General features: G+C 46.1%; 2 protein-coding genes across 2 annotated transcripts; both read right to left on the reverse strand.

Annotated features, from left to right (window-relative positions):
• Positions 1-1,139: 1,139 nt before the first annotated feature.
• On the reverse strand, positions 1,140-1,754 carry LOC135352451 (uncharacterized). Its single transcript, XM_064551634.1, has one exon. The coding sequence runs from the start codon at positions 1,752-1,754 to the stop codon at positions 1,140-1,142; it is 615 nt and encodes a 204-aa protein (XP_064407704.1).
• A 347-nt stretch (positions 1,755-2,101) lies between these two features.
• On the reverse strand, positions 2,102-3,799 carry LOC135352452 (uncharacterized). The gene has a single exon (XM_064551635.1). The coding sequence runs from the start codon at positions 3,797-3,799 to the stop codon at positions 2,102-2,104; it is 1,698 nt and encodes a 565-aa protein (XP_064407705.1).
• Between the last annotated feature and the right edge of the window lie 11,816 nt (positions 3,800-15,615).

The raw sequence follows: 15,615 nt of genomic DNA on the forward strand, positions 1-15,615 counted from the left end.
AAGCACACACACAATGCTACACATGCTATACATACATAGATTGAAGTAAACAAGAAAGAGATTAGGTTGATGTGTAAACAAAGGGCTTTCTAATGATATAACTTTTAGAGATATGAACAAGGGAAAAAATTAAAACTGGGAAACACAAACAGTAAATCATAGTATCAAGTAATCTGTGGTCAAAGTTGGTGGTTGACATTTAGGGTAAAACTTGCAAAAGTATGTCCCTACTTACTGTTAAAGTTAGGGTGATACCTGCAAATTTACTATACTAATGTTCCAGAAATTATATTTAACTATGGTCGCAAGAGTCAGGAAGTAGTGAGTCATATCCGAGCGTGGATATTATTACAATTTTGGCAGTACCGGGTCTAAGCTGGAGTCGCGTGCCCTTTGAACCCTGTCGGGGTTGGGGGTCACGTGACTGTGGTTAGGTTTTGGGGGAGTACTGAGAGAGGGGCCCCCCGTTGTTAGCATTAAGCACGTAAGTGTTTGGGGGGGGCCCTCATTCAGCCCCCATACCGGTAATCACATCGTATGATGGAAAGAAATGGTCAGAGACCGTGTTTGATAGGGAGGGAGGGAGGCTCAAGAGTTGAGCCTCAGTCACTAGCACTGTACTCGGGAGAAGTATTACACGTGTAAGAGAGTAGGTCACGCATGCGCGATGTACGGGGCCAAGCCCAAGCACCTCTACAGCCGAGGTAAGGCCGCGGTTGTGATGCTTCACGTTAACTACGTTTAACTACATTAAACTACATTTAACTATGGTCGCAAGAGTCAGGAAGTAGTGAGTCATATCCGAGCGTGGATATTATTACAATTTTGGCAGTACCGGGTCTAAGCTGGAGTCGCGTGCCCTTTGAACCCTGTCGGGGTTGGGGGTCACGTGACTGTGGTTAGGTTTTGGGGGAGTACTGAGAGAGGGGCCCCCGTTGTTAGCATTAAGCACGTAAGTGTTTGGGGGGGGGCCCTCATTCAGCCCCAAGGAATACATATCGACTGGAATAAGACAGGCAATATGTAGTAGAATTATACTCCCCAAAAATAATAAGAAAATAGCTACCCGGTGTTACCAAAATGAATGCATAGAAGCAAGAAAACAAAAATGAGTACACCAAAATAGTTCAAGTCCAAGTTCAGGGTTCTGAGCGACCACCCGTCGTGGGGGGCGAGGACGCCGACATTGTCCGGGCAAATGAAGCCAATTGGCTCGCCGGGGTTCGAATATACTGGAGAAAGGCAGCGCTCTGCCACCGTCCCAGGGTCTGAATAGAGGAGTCAGCGATTCCCACCATGGCTGCTGTGGTTGCCGCGCCAATGCGGAAGCTGTGGCCGGCGTAGTCATCCTGCGGGAGGCCGAGGAGTCGGAGAATGTCTCTTATTTGGGCAGTAAACCACATCTTGGTCACAGGGACACCAGAAGATAAAAGGAAGAAAGGTCCTTGTGGTTGGCTCTTCCTGGCTTCCGTATACCGGAGAATTGCACTGACCGGGCACAGCCGAGTGCCAGTGTTACCCAGGATAATCTGGGCTCCCTTGCCGAACTGGTCGCATTTCGACTTCCGAAGCCGGACTTGTACCATTGACGGGTTGTCCCTGCTGTCGATGGCAATATCCCCCCAGGACAAGCAGGTTGCAGGGTCATATGCCGCGGAGGAGGGTAGGAGGAGTTCGCCTAGACGAAAGAAACCGAAAAATGCCGTTGACGCAATGGTCCATAAAACCAGTTTTTCGGGGTTAGGAGAAGACATAAGTGAGTCATGTAACTGGGACAAGAGAGTGATCGTGATGGGAAGTCGGATCCGGGAAGTCGCTCCCCTCAACATTCTAGTACGGCTGATGCCCGCTTGAACCCTTTTGAGGACAGGAAGGGAAGACTGTTCCCTCGGATCCGGGAGACCGAGGGATATTTGCATGTTCCGAATTGCCGCTAGGTAGGACTTGCATGTCTGAGGTGCAAGTCCCTCATCGGCCAGGAACGACACGAAAAGACAGAGGAGGTGCTCAGTGACCGGGAACGGGGATGAAACATTATAACGAGTGCAGAATTTGTGAAAACGGGTGGTAGCTGACTTGTATGTCCTGTGTGTCGAAGGGGCTAGTCCCTGCTGAAAATAGAACTGAACTGAGTTCTCCAGACTCGAGACGTCCAGTCCGCCTGTTGATCCAGGAGGAGGTCCATTAGAGGCAGAGACACTTGGGACGGGAAGGTGTCTGCATGTGGTACCTTTAAAAGGAAGGAGGAAAGGCGATTACGAGACAAATCGTCAGCTAAATGGTTTGAGTGGGTGTCAATGTAAATCGAGTCAATGTGCATATGATAGTGCGCCTCCACAAAGGTCAGACAGCGCAGAAGATGCATGATTCCTCTGGACCTGCTGGTTCTGGAGCGAAGACTGGCTACCACCACCTGGTTGTCGCAGCGGCATGTGACTCGGTGGCCATGCCATGATCTTCCCCAAGTGGCACAAGCCAGAATGATGGGGAGGAATTCCTTCTCTGCAATCGTCAGCGCAGAGGATCGATAATCCCAGGTGATTTGGAACCAGGAACGGAGATACCATGCTCCGCAGCCCCATGACCCGGACGCGTCTGACGTCATCGTGGCGTGGGGCATGTGAAATGGGGTGGCGAGGAGGGAGGTGCCGTTCCAGGCCTCGGTGAAGGTTAACCACCATGCTAGGTCCGATTGGAAGCCTTTGTTCAAGCGGATTGGGACTACCCCCCGTGGGGGGTGGCACGTAGTGTGTAGCAGGTCGAGCATACGGCGAAGGAAAGACCGTCCGGGCCTGATGACCTTGCATGCATGGTTGAGGAGGCCGATCAGAGATTCGAGTTCTTTTTGTAAGCATGACCTCTTGAAAGCCCATTCGTGAAGTAGGAGGGTGAGACGTTCCAGCTTGTCAGCCGGGAGGCGGAGCCTGGCAGCGACTGAATCTATCTCGATCCCGAGAAAAGTCAGGCAGGTGGTCGGACCTTCTGTCTTGTGTGCGGCTAGGGGTATGCCTAGCAGGCTACACTCAGTCTGCAGCTGATGCAGGTATTGCTGGCATAACGGGGAAAGGGGGGGTCCCAAGACGATAAAATCGTCCAGGTAGTGGTCCACGTCGGGGATACCAATCTGGTGGAGGTGCCAGGCAAAAGCGTCGGCGACCGCACTGAAAATTTTGGGGGCCGATCTGAGACCGAACGGCAGCATCGGGTCAATATATGTGCTGCCGCGCCACTGAATTGCTTGGAGGACGCGGTCCTCTGGGTGGACTGGAATGATACGATAGGCAGAGGCTATGTCAGTTTTTGCCATGAGGGTTCCGATGCCCATGGCCGAGACTCGACGTGCAACGTCGTCGACAGAGGTGTAGGAAAGGGAGCAGAGACGGGGGTCTATGCCGTCGTTGACACTCGCCCCGCGGGGGTATGAGAGGTCTGTTATGAGCCTCCACTTGCCGGTGTTGTGACCTTTAGGTGTGAGACCCATGCGATGGACATGGGTGTGGGGTGGGACCTGGTCGAGGGAGAAAGGGCCGAGCATTCTGCCCAGGGATAGTTCTGATCGTAGATATTCGTCGATAACCTCGGGGTGTTGGGAGGCAGATGGCATATTCCCGGTGGCAGAGCGGAGGGGGTTAGCTGTACGGTGCCCTGTCCTGAAGCCCTCTGTTAACCCCTTCAGGATGTATCGGGCAAACGCCCGGTCTGGATGGTGAGAGAGTGCTCTCTGCCACTGCGGGGCTATGAGGGGGGTCGTCACCCTATCGAGTGAGAGGGAGGGTTCACAGGTCAGTGGTCTCGCCATGTCGAGGCATAGGAGATCGGCTGTGTACGGGTACATTTGGAGCCATTCTGTGGTTGCATGGGGTGTGCGTGAATAACGCGTCCGTTAAGTTTGCATAATGCAATCACACCTTGGGGTGGAATTATACTACTTCGCTATCCTAATAGATACATAGCATGCAAACCGAATGTAAATGAGGTGAACCTGAAACAAGTGATAAAATATTCATGAGGTAGACGTGAAACAAGTGATAGATAGGAGCCTACAACAAGTCAGTTCCTCCCCTGCGGGGGCTAGTATCGACGGAAACTGGGGCCCTGGAAGGGGCGTGGACCGGGGGACCAACGGGGACCAGGAGACCTGTCGCGACCGCCCTGGGGGTTGGTGCGGTGGCAATGAATGGGCCCGATGGTTTCCTCTACACTCTCTGCAGGCGTGAGTGTAGCGGCATCGGTTGTCGGCCACCTTGCAAAGTCCTCTATTCCACCGGTAGCATAGTTCCTGGGATTGGCGATGGGGGGGCTGTGTGGCCCGGCCCCATTGGGAGGGAAGTGGGTTGGGTGGGGGTGGGGGTGGATGGTATCCCGTGGAGGGGGGAGCACTCTGAGGGCTCAACGGGCACGAGGTGGCGACGTGGTCGTCCCTCAAGCACAGGTGGCAGCGGGGGATATCCCTTGCCCTTCCCGTGAAGGCCTCCTGGAAAAGACGGGGGTTCGGGATGGACCAGTTGAGGTCTGGGAGGGCCAGGGCCTCACGCCGGAAGGCACGGTCGTATGCGACCCACTGTGCTGGTTGGTAGTTACGCTCACACCGGACGATCAGGGCCAAGTAGGCGAACAGTTCCGGAGCCTTCTCGGGAAAACGTTGGGCCAGGATCGCTGCCATCGTGGCAAACTTCTCCACCCAGACAGATATATCGGAGATGGCCAGCCTCGGGCGCCCAGTCGGGGCAGAGGGGTTGAGGTCTTCGCTGCTGATCTCGGACATCTCAATGAACTTGAGGGCTAGAATTTTTGCGGCGACAGTCGTCGACACTGTCGCTCCCGGGTTGTAAGGGCCTGGGGAGTGGAGGCCCGGTAGTGCTGTGGCCGGGGGATGGAGGGCAGCCGCGGCCAATATGTCCAGACCAGACGTTGGAGGAGTGAAGAGGGGGAGCGCCCCTGCAGCCGTCCCTGTAACGGGGAAAGAGTGAGTGGGCTAGTGTATACGTGCCCCAGCGGGGAGCAGTGGTGGCTGGCCCAGGCGGGGCCTGGCTCTCAGTAGGTGTGGTGTAGCTACCCCGGCGGGGTGGGAGTGGCCCGGGCGGGGCTACGTAGCTAGTGTATCTGGCCCAGGTGGGGCGTGGTATAGCGATCCCCGGCGGGGGGGATGGGTTGGCCCGGGTTCCTGCTGGGCGGGGCTGACTTGGCCCAAGCGGGGATGGTGAGCTGGGAGTGGCCCGGGCGGGGCTAGCCCGGCGGGGAGTGGGTTGGGCCCGAGCGGGGCTGTGGGTAGGTGGTCCCCGGCGGGGGACCGGGTGGGCCTGCTGAAGGGCTGGGCCCGAGCAGGCTGAAGGTGTGACCCCTAGCGGGGGCCCGGGGGGCTTCCCCTACCACATACCACATTACGGATCAATCACTCACCGGATACTGGAGGTAGAGTGACCGGAGGTGGGGGCTCTATCCGGAGGACAGGGGGGTCCGGTGGTGTCCCGACGTATGTGGCCTCAATCCACGCCAGTTGCTCGGGGGAGAACGGCGGTCGAGGAGCTCCGGAGCCGGTGGCCATTGCAGGACAGAAACTGGTGGGGTTGAGATGGTAGAACTGGTGGGTTGAGAGTAGAACTGGTGGGGTTGAGATGGTAGGACTGGTGTGGTTGAGAGGTAGAGCTGGTGAGGTTGACACGGTAGGAAGAGGGTATGATGAACTCAAGAGTTGAGCCTCAGTCACTAGCACTGTACTCGGGAGAAGTATTACACGTGTAAGAGAGTAGGTCACGCATGCGCGATGTACGGGGCCAAGCCCAAGCACCTCTACAGCCAAGGTAAGGCCGCGGTTGTGATGCTTCACGTTAACTACGTTTAACTACATTAAACTACATTTACTCTCAATGTTCGCCAGCACCATAATTATGTAGAGCCCTCAACTTCTATCGCGATCTCCTCTGCAGTTGCTCTATTCCTAGACGTTCGCTTCCTTCTAGTTTTTTCCACTACACTGGCCTTGATATCGCTTTTGAAGAGCCGTAATCTGTCTGCGTGCTTATAATACTCTGTTGCACGCTGTGTAATCTCAAAATTCAGTGCTGAGAAGAGACGTTTCAAAGCAACTTCTCTACCTTCATTGAACAGAATGACAGCTAAGTTAGCAGAAAGTTCAACAGTTTGCTTGCCTAAAAACTGGGTTTTGCTTACATGAATCCATATAGTGTTATTAAAACTTTCGTTTTGATTCTGGGTGGCACCCAAGGTGCACCTTTCAAGCAGATCCCTGTGAGCCAGGCGTTGAGGCTTGATATGCTTTGCCAAATCAGCTGGAATTAACGGTGGGTGTTTATGTTTTGGCATCGGCTCATTGTTGTATTTAGCTACCATAAACTTGCACCAGCTAGGGTTGTCTGGAGGTTCATGTTTAGGGCATTTCGTGTGAACTGAATACGTATCTGTTGACATAGAATGTAGAAAAGAGGCATCAATATCATTCATCATGCCGTCAATGCTGCCTGTATTATTGCGGATGGCACCACCCTTTATAGAATTGTCAGTCAGTCTCCCTTTGAATTTCACTGGCATACCATTATCATCCTTAGCACCTTTAGCTTTCTGAGTGCAGTTCCCATGCGTTTTTGTACGTGGCCTACACATTCGTGTTTGGTTAATTTTACACCATCACCATAAGGCTTTAGCACAACCAGAGCTTTAGAATCTCCATCACCGATATAAGTAGTAAATCGTAGGTTTAGATCCGCCACAGAGCGCTTCCAAATTCTTTCAACGCCTTCCATTTCCATGGCATTGGAGGATCCCTCATAATTGCTATCACAAACATCTTTATGCCCGTCATACCATTCCTCATACTCATCTTCTTCCATATCTGAGACTTGTTTCATTTTACATGCTTGACAATGCTTAGACAGGACCTCTATAGCCAGCACTTGACCAGTAAGCCATGACATGACTACAACTATACCAAACAATGAAGTACGACCACGCTTTTGCCAAGTTCCGTCTACTGTTACAGTTACGTCAATGATATCGGTTACAGGCATACCCATTTTCATATTTAACTGCCTAGAAGCCTCCAAAAAACATTCCTTCGCTACTTCACTAGCAACACCAGCAAGTTTCTTATTATGGAGTGACGAAGAAGGCGCTGTTAGAGGTGGTAACATCCCTAAGCATGCAGACAGTTCATTCAATGCACCATGCCCTAAACCAGCCAAGCGCATGCCTAATATGGACGCATCATTGATGGCAGCGTCCTCAGCAATGTAGGGATCAGAGATGGAGGCTGTTTCTGAACAGTGAACGCATTCAATTCTTAAGCTCGATACCAACCCCTTTCGATGAGAAAATGACTCCTTCAATATGAGAGCTGAGTGGCAAATCTTACACACCGCTATTTCACTAAGGGCACGATCTAAGTTATGCAGACTAATCAGTCGATACCCAATCCCCACTTTCCCGGCAATTGACTCATCTGTGGCTGTTGATATGGTGTTCGGGTCAGGAATGGAAGCAGAAGATGAAAGGGCGAACTTATTTCTGGAGCCTGTTATTGACACAGCTACAGGTGCCACTGGTGAAGTCACAGTAGTAGATGTAGCTGATGGTCCAGGACCAGGTCCCCTATGGGATGTATAGTGTAAAGCTAAATAGCTCAGGCACAGAGTGAACTTACTGTAGAGCGAGGGGTGGTTAGAGGAAGGGTGGTAGTCCCATGTGGTCCACTCATAGACTACCCTCCCTGCCTATACTTCTCCTACTTCGTGGCTTCTTCGGCAGTGAGCTAGTAGACAGAACAGCCAGTAGACCAGAAGAACCAGTAAAGAAAGACAAAACTACACTCGGTTTGAAAATTTTGATTTCTAATAGATGCGCATTTACCCCCTTCAATATTACGTCGTGCGCATGGAATTTGGTAATGGTCAGCTTTCAATAAGCTACATTTTGGTACAAAAATGAAGTCTCTAGTTTCAAATCTATGTATGTTGGAAGGTAGTCTTGTTGAGTCTTAATTCTTCTTCTGAATCAAATGGTTTCTTGGCAGAGATGGGTGTATAAAAATGGCTATAGGTTCATAATGGAGCCTTCAATTCAACTGAAAGTTGAAATCTGACTTCTCCAATGATGTTTCAAAACAAAAAAAAAGACAGTGATGGATCGATGCTATTATTTTCATTTTTTGGCTTTATTCCCCCCTTAACAAGACAAGACAGTAAAAATTGAAGTTCACTTGGCCGTTGTATATCTGTGGGAAAAATAATTTAATAATTATGATGAAGCAACTCAGATACATTGATAATCCTACCATGCACGCTTGCGCCTCCTCCTCCTCGGTCTTAGGAGGCAATAAGACGTAGACTCTCACTACAGTCACCTCGACTTTTCGTTTGGCACTGATTGCTAGAGGGCACGATATAAATCTCGAACGTAAATTTTAATGAGCTTTCAATAGGGCGGAATAAAACCATTGGGGAGGACCTCAACGATAGGCAAACAATTGTAGAAATGTGTATATCTCTTCACATCCTCAATCACAAGGTGGCACTCTAGTCTAGATGTTCACTCACCCTGAGTCTTGGCCACTAGCCATTATATTGCTTAATTCTGACTTTGTAATGTTAATTCTCTTCATGCAATCACAAGGTGGCACTCCAGTCTACATGTTCACTCGAGTCTTGGCCACTAGCCATTATATTGATTAATTCTGACTTTGTAATGCTGGTGGTGGCAAGCCTGTAGTTATGTTGTGATTCTTTGTAGTGTTGTGTGTACTCATTAATGCATGCAATCACACGGTGGCACTCCAGTCTACATGTTCACTCAATGATTGATTATATTCACATGAAAAGTAAATGGAAACGCAACAAACATTAATTGTTCTCCTCAGTCTAATTTAACTGTTCTAACATCAAACACATCAGAAATATTGACAATGGAGCCAACAAGAACAGCACAATCACTCTTACTACTTGCTCATTTTCACTACAGCCCGGCGCTTGGAACATTCACCATCACCACTCAAGCTATGATAATCACGTGAGATTAGTTTTGCACTCGTCCATTTGAAGTGTTGTAGGCTTTGCGAGTGAAAATTCTTTCGATATCCGCTTCTTCTTAGTTGAATGCACCTCGGCTGACAAGGACTGTTGGTGTTTAGTGCGATCCTTTTTGCTGGTATAGTTCTTGAACATTACTATTTCTAGTGAGTTTCATGCTGTTTATTACACCAACAGCACTAGGTATGGCAGCAAGTGTCCACGTTTCCAAACAAGCTGGAAGTATTGGAGGAGGGTAACATCAGAACCAAAAGAGAGCAATCCAGGAACAAAGTTTATTTTCGAGATTAGTGTAGTGAGAAAAATGAACATGGAAATGGATCCGCAAATGTTATTATTGCGAAAGTTCTCACATGCATGTAGGATGTCACTCTTCTCTTACTCTTGGTACATAGAACCTTCTTGCAGCTCAAATGTTCACTTGACCGTGATAAATCTGTAAGGAAAGTAATAATTAATTATGCACATGAAACAGATATTCACAAGAGCTAGACAGCTAGCTAACTAACAACTAACATTTACAGTCTTCTCCTCATGGCCCATGACATGCACTGTAAAAAAGGGGGTGTCAGGAGGACATCAATTTTTGGTGTCAATGAATTGTGCCCTCTGGGCACCCTTTTAAAGGTGTCAAACGAATGACACCCCCAGGGTGTCATCAGAGCACTCGTATAGGGTGTCATCAGAGCCCATAATTATAGGGTGTCATCAGAGCCCATATAGGGTGTCATCAGAGCACTTCTCTAATATTAATTTTGAGACTCATGTGCTCCCTTATGTATGTACATGCAGCCTGACATTTTTCAGAATCTCATACACCTTCGCAAATTCACAATAAAGAAAAGATAAACTAAGTAACAGCTTGTAAATTATGTATGGTGAAGGGTGAGGATTGACAAAGGTAACTTTGACACAGACTGTTTTAACAAACTTTTCTAAAAATAACAAAACATTACGAAATGCAGGGGGGAAGATATAATTATTACGCACATAATACACAGCAATGCAAAAGTGAAGAGCAACTGACATTGAAGGCATGACAAACACATTGTGCTCAACCACAACCTGCATGTCGGTTGGGCAGTCAACGGTTTTCCCAAATCCCACCACGCAGGGGGCCTTAACTTGTAGTGATTTAATTGACAAGTCCACATCGATTGCTTCTCCCTCTATATGAAAATGAACCTGTTAAACACTGCTTATTGTGTAAACCAGAAAAGAGGATCGCTCACATTGTACATGTACAAGGAAGTAAATACGTATACTATATATAATAATTATACTGGCATATTATATACCCACCTCAAAAAGTGTTAACACTGATTGTTGTTTCCCACGGTTTGCAAGGCTAACACTCAAGAGTTGCAGAGCATATGATGTACATCGATCTGTGGTAGAAATACAGAAACATACAATAGTACATCATCAACTTAAACTATAAACTATACCTTCAGATTCACTCTCTGAGGCATTATAGTCCGACAATAACTTTTTTAATGCCCTCTTATCTTATCATCTGACACGACAAAACTTAAACAGCAGCGTTTCATACTTCTGCTCAAAGTGAGTTTGAGTAGCTCCCGTAATTAAATAAAACTCGTCAGCATCTGTGTAATATAGAAAACCTGAAATAAATAAGTGAGCAAAAACACAAAACCTCACTATTTTTGGATCAGCCAAACAAGGAAATTTCTCAATTAGTTGCTTGATTGATGGACCCTCTTTTCGTACCCATTCTCTGCGCAAGTGGGCAGTTTGCTCCATCAGCGATAACATGCTGACATCATTACAGTCATGACAGTGTACGTGTATAAGATATTAAGAAAAAGAAGGGCTTACCTTTTCAAGTGACTATCTGAAGTGACTATCTGAAGAAGTACTCGACAGGAGCTATTAAAATAGAAATGTTTGCTTAGCTGCTTGTCCACACTAAAATAGAGTTATCCACCAGTATGTCTCTCTTGAACTTCAAACGATCACCTATCAGTGGAGCTATTTCTTTCAATAGTCATCACAAGCAGTAAGCTGTAGTAACACTTCTCCATCAACCTTGTGTTCTTCCACTTAATCTATATAGTACATCTTGTGAGATAGTGGGTACTTTATTTTGCAGGCAGGCACACACTTGGCTAACTGAAAGCCTATAATAAAAATATGCCATCTTTTCACATTCCACCTGACAAAATTGAGGTAGATTCTTATAATTAGAACAACTGAGTGTGACTATTAATTTTATGACGCTCCGACCAGTTGACTCTTAGTAGCTCCAGTGCCCTGGTGTTGTTACAACACCGTAAGGTGTTATAGCAGCACCAGGGTGCTATGGGAAAACTCTGGTGCTATACTATAATACCAAAATACTTGACACCCTGGTGTTATCCTGACACACCTGGTGTGCATGGAACACCCCTTAAGTGCTGTGTTAGAGTAACCCTCCAGTGTTACTGGAGCACTGTAAATTTTGACACCCAGGTGTTAGTGTAGCACCCCCGTTTTTACAGTGCATGGGGCGGTGGCAGCATTTGGGGTGGCCATGGCCCCCTTCCACGTCCTCTGCGGCCGGCTCCACGACGACGTCCACCGGCACCACGTCCCCTGGCCCTGCAGTATAATTCCCACTTCCGCAGGAAGTGTTAAAAAGACAACCTTCCTTACATCCATTTTTGGCAGAGGTAATTTTCAATCTGCTCAAGTCCATTTTTTGTAGTTCCGATTTATTGTGATCTGGATAATTAGATTATCTATCAAACAATTGTTATTGGACTCAATTGGTTGGTACATAGTACCCAGCACAATCGTCGGGACCTTTGACGATACGAGAGTAGTCAGTAGAGAAAGTGTCTGTTAGAGTAAAGACTCATGCACCTATGGGATTTGTGTCGTATCATAATTAAACCGAGATGTTTGTCGGTACGCTGAACATGGTTTATTAGCCGAGTTTTCCGGGGCCCCATGTATGTCATTAAATTCAAAATTCATTATGAAGATGACAGTCTTGAGTGTTGGCCTGGTTGTCAAAGTACGTTATGTCTCATCTAGCAAATCATTTTTTCAAATCGGTTTTTCGGTTTATCATACGGCACATAGTCCGACATGATTTTGAGGACCCGAAACTGCAACTGTTACAAAAGGAAATACGAGTGTATAGTAGCTCAAAGCGGTATTATGTATTATGACCTTAGCGGTTCCATTGATTAAATATTTTCAGAGGGAAGAATTTTTTGTGTACAGTCAGCCCTAAGTCCAAAATTATTTTTACTGGATCTTAGGAGGCAATAAGACGTAGACTCCACCTCGACTTTTCGTTTGGCACTGATAGCTAGAGGGCACGATATGAATCTCGATTTTAATGGAGCGCAATAAAACCATCAAGGTCCAATTCCCAGGACCTCAATGATAGGCAAACGATTGTAGAAATTTGTGTATCTCTTCACATCCTCCCTTCATGCAATCACAAGGTGGCACTCTAGTCACTCACCCTGAGTCTTGGCCATTGCATGATTGATTATATAATTATATAGACAGACTCATTAGTTCCCTTCATGCAATCACAAGGTGGCACTCCAGTCTACATGTTCACTCACCCTGAGTCTTGGCCACTAGCCATTATATTGAATTAAGCTTAATTCTGATTTTGTAATGCTGAGCCTGTAGTTATGTTGTGATTCTTCTTTGTATTATGTAGTGTTGTGTGTACTCCTTCATGCAACCACACGGTGGCACTCCAGTCTACATGTTCACTCAATGATTGATTATATTCACATGAAAAGTAAATGGAAACATAACAAACATGGTGGTGCTGCGAAGAGAAATGGCTACAATACAATACAGTATTAAAATAGAATAGTGCATAGTTAATTTTATACACAATAAAATGTTAATAATTATGTGCACACTGATGGAACAAAACTTCCTGATTAGTTGAATGAATCTCGGCTGACAAGGACTGTTGGTGTTTGGTGCGATCCTTTTTACTGGTATAGTTCTTGAACATTACTATTTCTAGTGAGTTTCTTGCTGGTTATTACATGCACCAACAGCACTAGGTATGGCAGTGTCCACGTTTCCAAACAAGCTGGAAGTATATTGGAGGATGGTAACATCAGAACCCATAGAGAGCACTCCAGAAACCTGAGTGAGGATTATCTTCGTTGTGTCTACCACTCTACCCAAGGGTGCAGTAGCTAGTGGTAGGCTGATTGGTATACCTACAACAGACGAATCGACACAAATGAAGTTGCTGCTGCGGACACGCCGATTTGGTCCACTGAATTTAGTTTCTTTATGGTTGCCATCAATCTGAATTAAAATATAATCTTATAACTATCGGGCACATAATCATTGAGTTGCAGGACTGTACTATTGGCGGGAGATCTAATGCCTCGGTAAAAATTCAGCAAATTCTTGCTCTCGAAATGAGCAAGTAAATATCCCTTACTTTGACATGTTCTTGTAATGCATGACATGAACTCTTGTTTTAATTGACATGATTTGTCAACCGTGAAGAAACATTTGCTGTAAAGATAACAGTACTGCTATTTAATTTATGACTTACAATACTTGGAAACCAAAAGTCTGTGTATGCTTTATACCCCCCTCCCAATTCAGCTTGCAAACCCCAAATTGTGTTTACACCTGAAATGCTGCATATCATTCGAGCTGTCACAGGAGTTGGTCTGAAAACAACTGTGCCTGAGCCTATCACGTACTGGAGGGCAACAATTAAATGTGTCCATACAAATTTAGCATACCCTCAACCATATAATGAGAGCAAGCGATTGTCCACACCACGCACAGAATTTTTCAGTCAAATCTTTTTTTCTTTTTTCAATAAGTTTCATAATAATATGCAGCTTGCAGCTTGCAACTAAACAAAGCCATGCATGCATAGAATAAGCCAGTACATGCATATATATCAGAAGTCATTCACTTTCCAAATATTCACCTATACCAACCTTAAAGAGGGTTCGCATATAATAAAAAAAAAAGTCATTCACTTTCCAAATATTCACCTCTTTTTTCCGACCAACTTTTTAATAGGTTCGCAATTATAATAATTATGCAGCTTGCAACTATATAAGCAAAGCCATTCACCTCTTTTTTTTCTGGCCAACTTTAAAGAAGTTCTTGGCAAATAAGGGAAACTATTTTGCAGAAGCTGCGCGCCATGGCTCATTATTAATCAGTAATTGAAAATGTAAAAATTAATTTTAATTTATGGGATGGGGGGTGAGAAAATATCTTTCACTAAAGGAAAAGAACCTCTCCAAGCTGAGCAAGGTGGTTCGTTGAACAGCCTCACTCACAACAGGAGATGGTCTGAAAACTGCTGTACAAAATTTGTATCCTTCCAAGCTGTAATATTTATAAAACCAGAAAAAGTTTCTAAAACACTATACGAACTTACTCAAGAAACCACTATAAAAGTAACAAGAATGGACAGTTTCCTGCTACGTAGGGACGACATAAGTTACATGTACATGTACAAGATAAAGCATTGAGTAAAGCATTGAGTAACACTATTAAGTGATACTAACCTGAAGGCCAAGTTCACCTCCAAATCTCTTGACATTCAAGAAAAAATTAGCAAATTCTTGCTCTCGAAATGAGCAAGTGAATATTCCTCCCCCTTGACTTGTTCTCGCAATGAAATGAACTCTTGTTTCAATTGACATGATTTGTCAACTGTGAAGAAACATCTGCTGTAAAGATAACAGTACTGATATTTAATTGCAGTATTAGTTATTGCCCAGCCAGAGTGCAACATGCCATATATTGCACTCTCAACATTATACATTGTATTGTCATTTACAAGAAGATACACATAAAAATTATTGTAGCTAGATGCTTTGTCTAGTAACATAATAACAGAACTTGAGTGGAAGAGAGAAGCTCTAGAGAATTTTTTGAGAGTAGTAGGAGCCACTCAATTCTTGGGCAATGTGCTGCAAGGCTGCATGGGGGAGGAGCTGGATGTTTGGAAGTACGTGCTGGGATTGTGTACTCGCTTGCGCATGCGCATGCGTAATAACTGTCGAGAATACAAAGTACACAAGTGATAATTGGAGATTGATCATTGGTGGGTTATTAATTATGGTTCTTCTTGGAGTTGATTGTTGTTGCGGTATGTTTCTTGTAACCAATCGGAGGAATCATCACCACCAGGCCACTGCTAGAGCCAGCACAGTTGGCAGGTATAATATATTCACTATGACCGGTGACCCGGGAGGATGTAGCGGCGAGATGGTGACGATATACCTATCAGACGTGATAGTAACCGATTCAGGTTGAATATCGGACACACTTCGCACGCATACTATCGGAGGGGGGTCCCAATCCAGAGTGATGGTAACCGATTCGGATTGATAAAACACCTGTGTGCACGCATATTAGTACAGATTACTCACCCTGAACCGAAATAGTCCGGTGTTCACTAAAGCAGCCGACTATATACGCTCCCTGCTAAGTGTAACACCTCACTAAGGTTGATGAGGGTGGGACGTTACCACTTCTCCCATATAAAGCTCAGAGTAACCTCAAACCTGAAATTTTGTACGGCAAAGATCTACTACTGCCA

This window comes from Halichondria panicea, chromosome 1, assembly GCF_963675165.1.
Source record: "Halichondria panicea chromosome 1, odHalPani1.1, whole genome shotgun sequence".
Classification (NCBI taxonomy): domain Eukaryota; kingdom Metazoa; phylum Porifera; class Demospongiae; order Suberitida; family Halichondriidae; genus Halichondria; species Halichondria panicea.

Excerpts from the sequence above, each read along its gene's own strand:
- LOC135352451 (XM_064551634.1), bottom strand. The coding sequence starts at position 1,754 with ATGTCTTCTCCTAACCCCGAAAAACTGGTTTTATGGACCATTGCGTCA.
- LOC135352452 (XM_064551635.1), bottom strand. The coding sequence starts at position 3,799 with ATGGCGAGACCACTGACCTGTGAACCCTCCCTCTCACTCGATAGGGTG.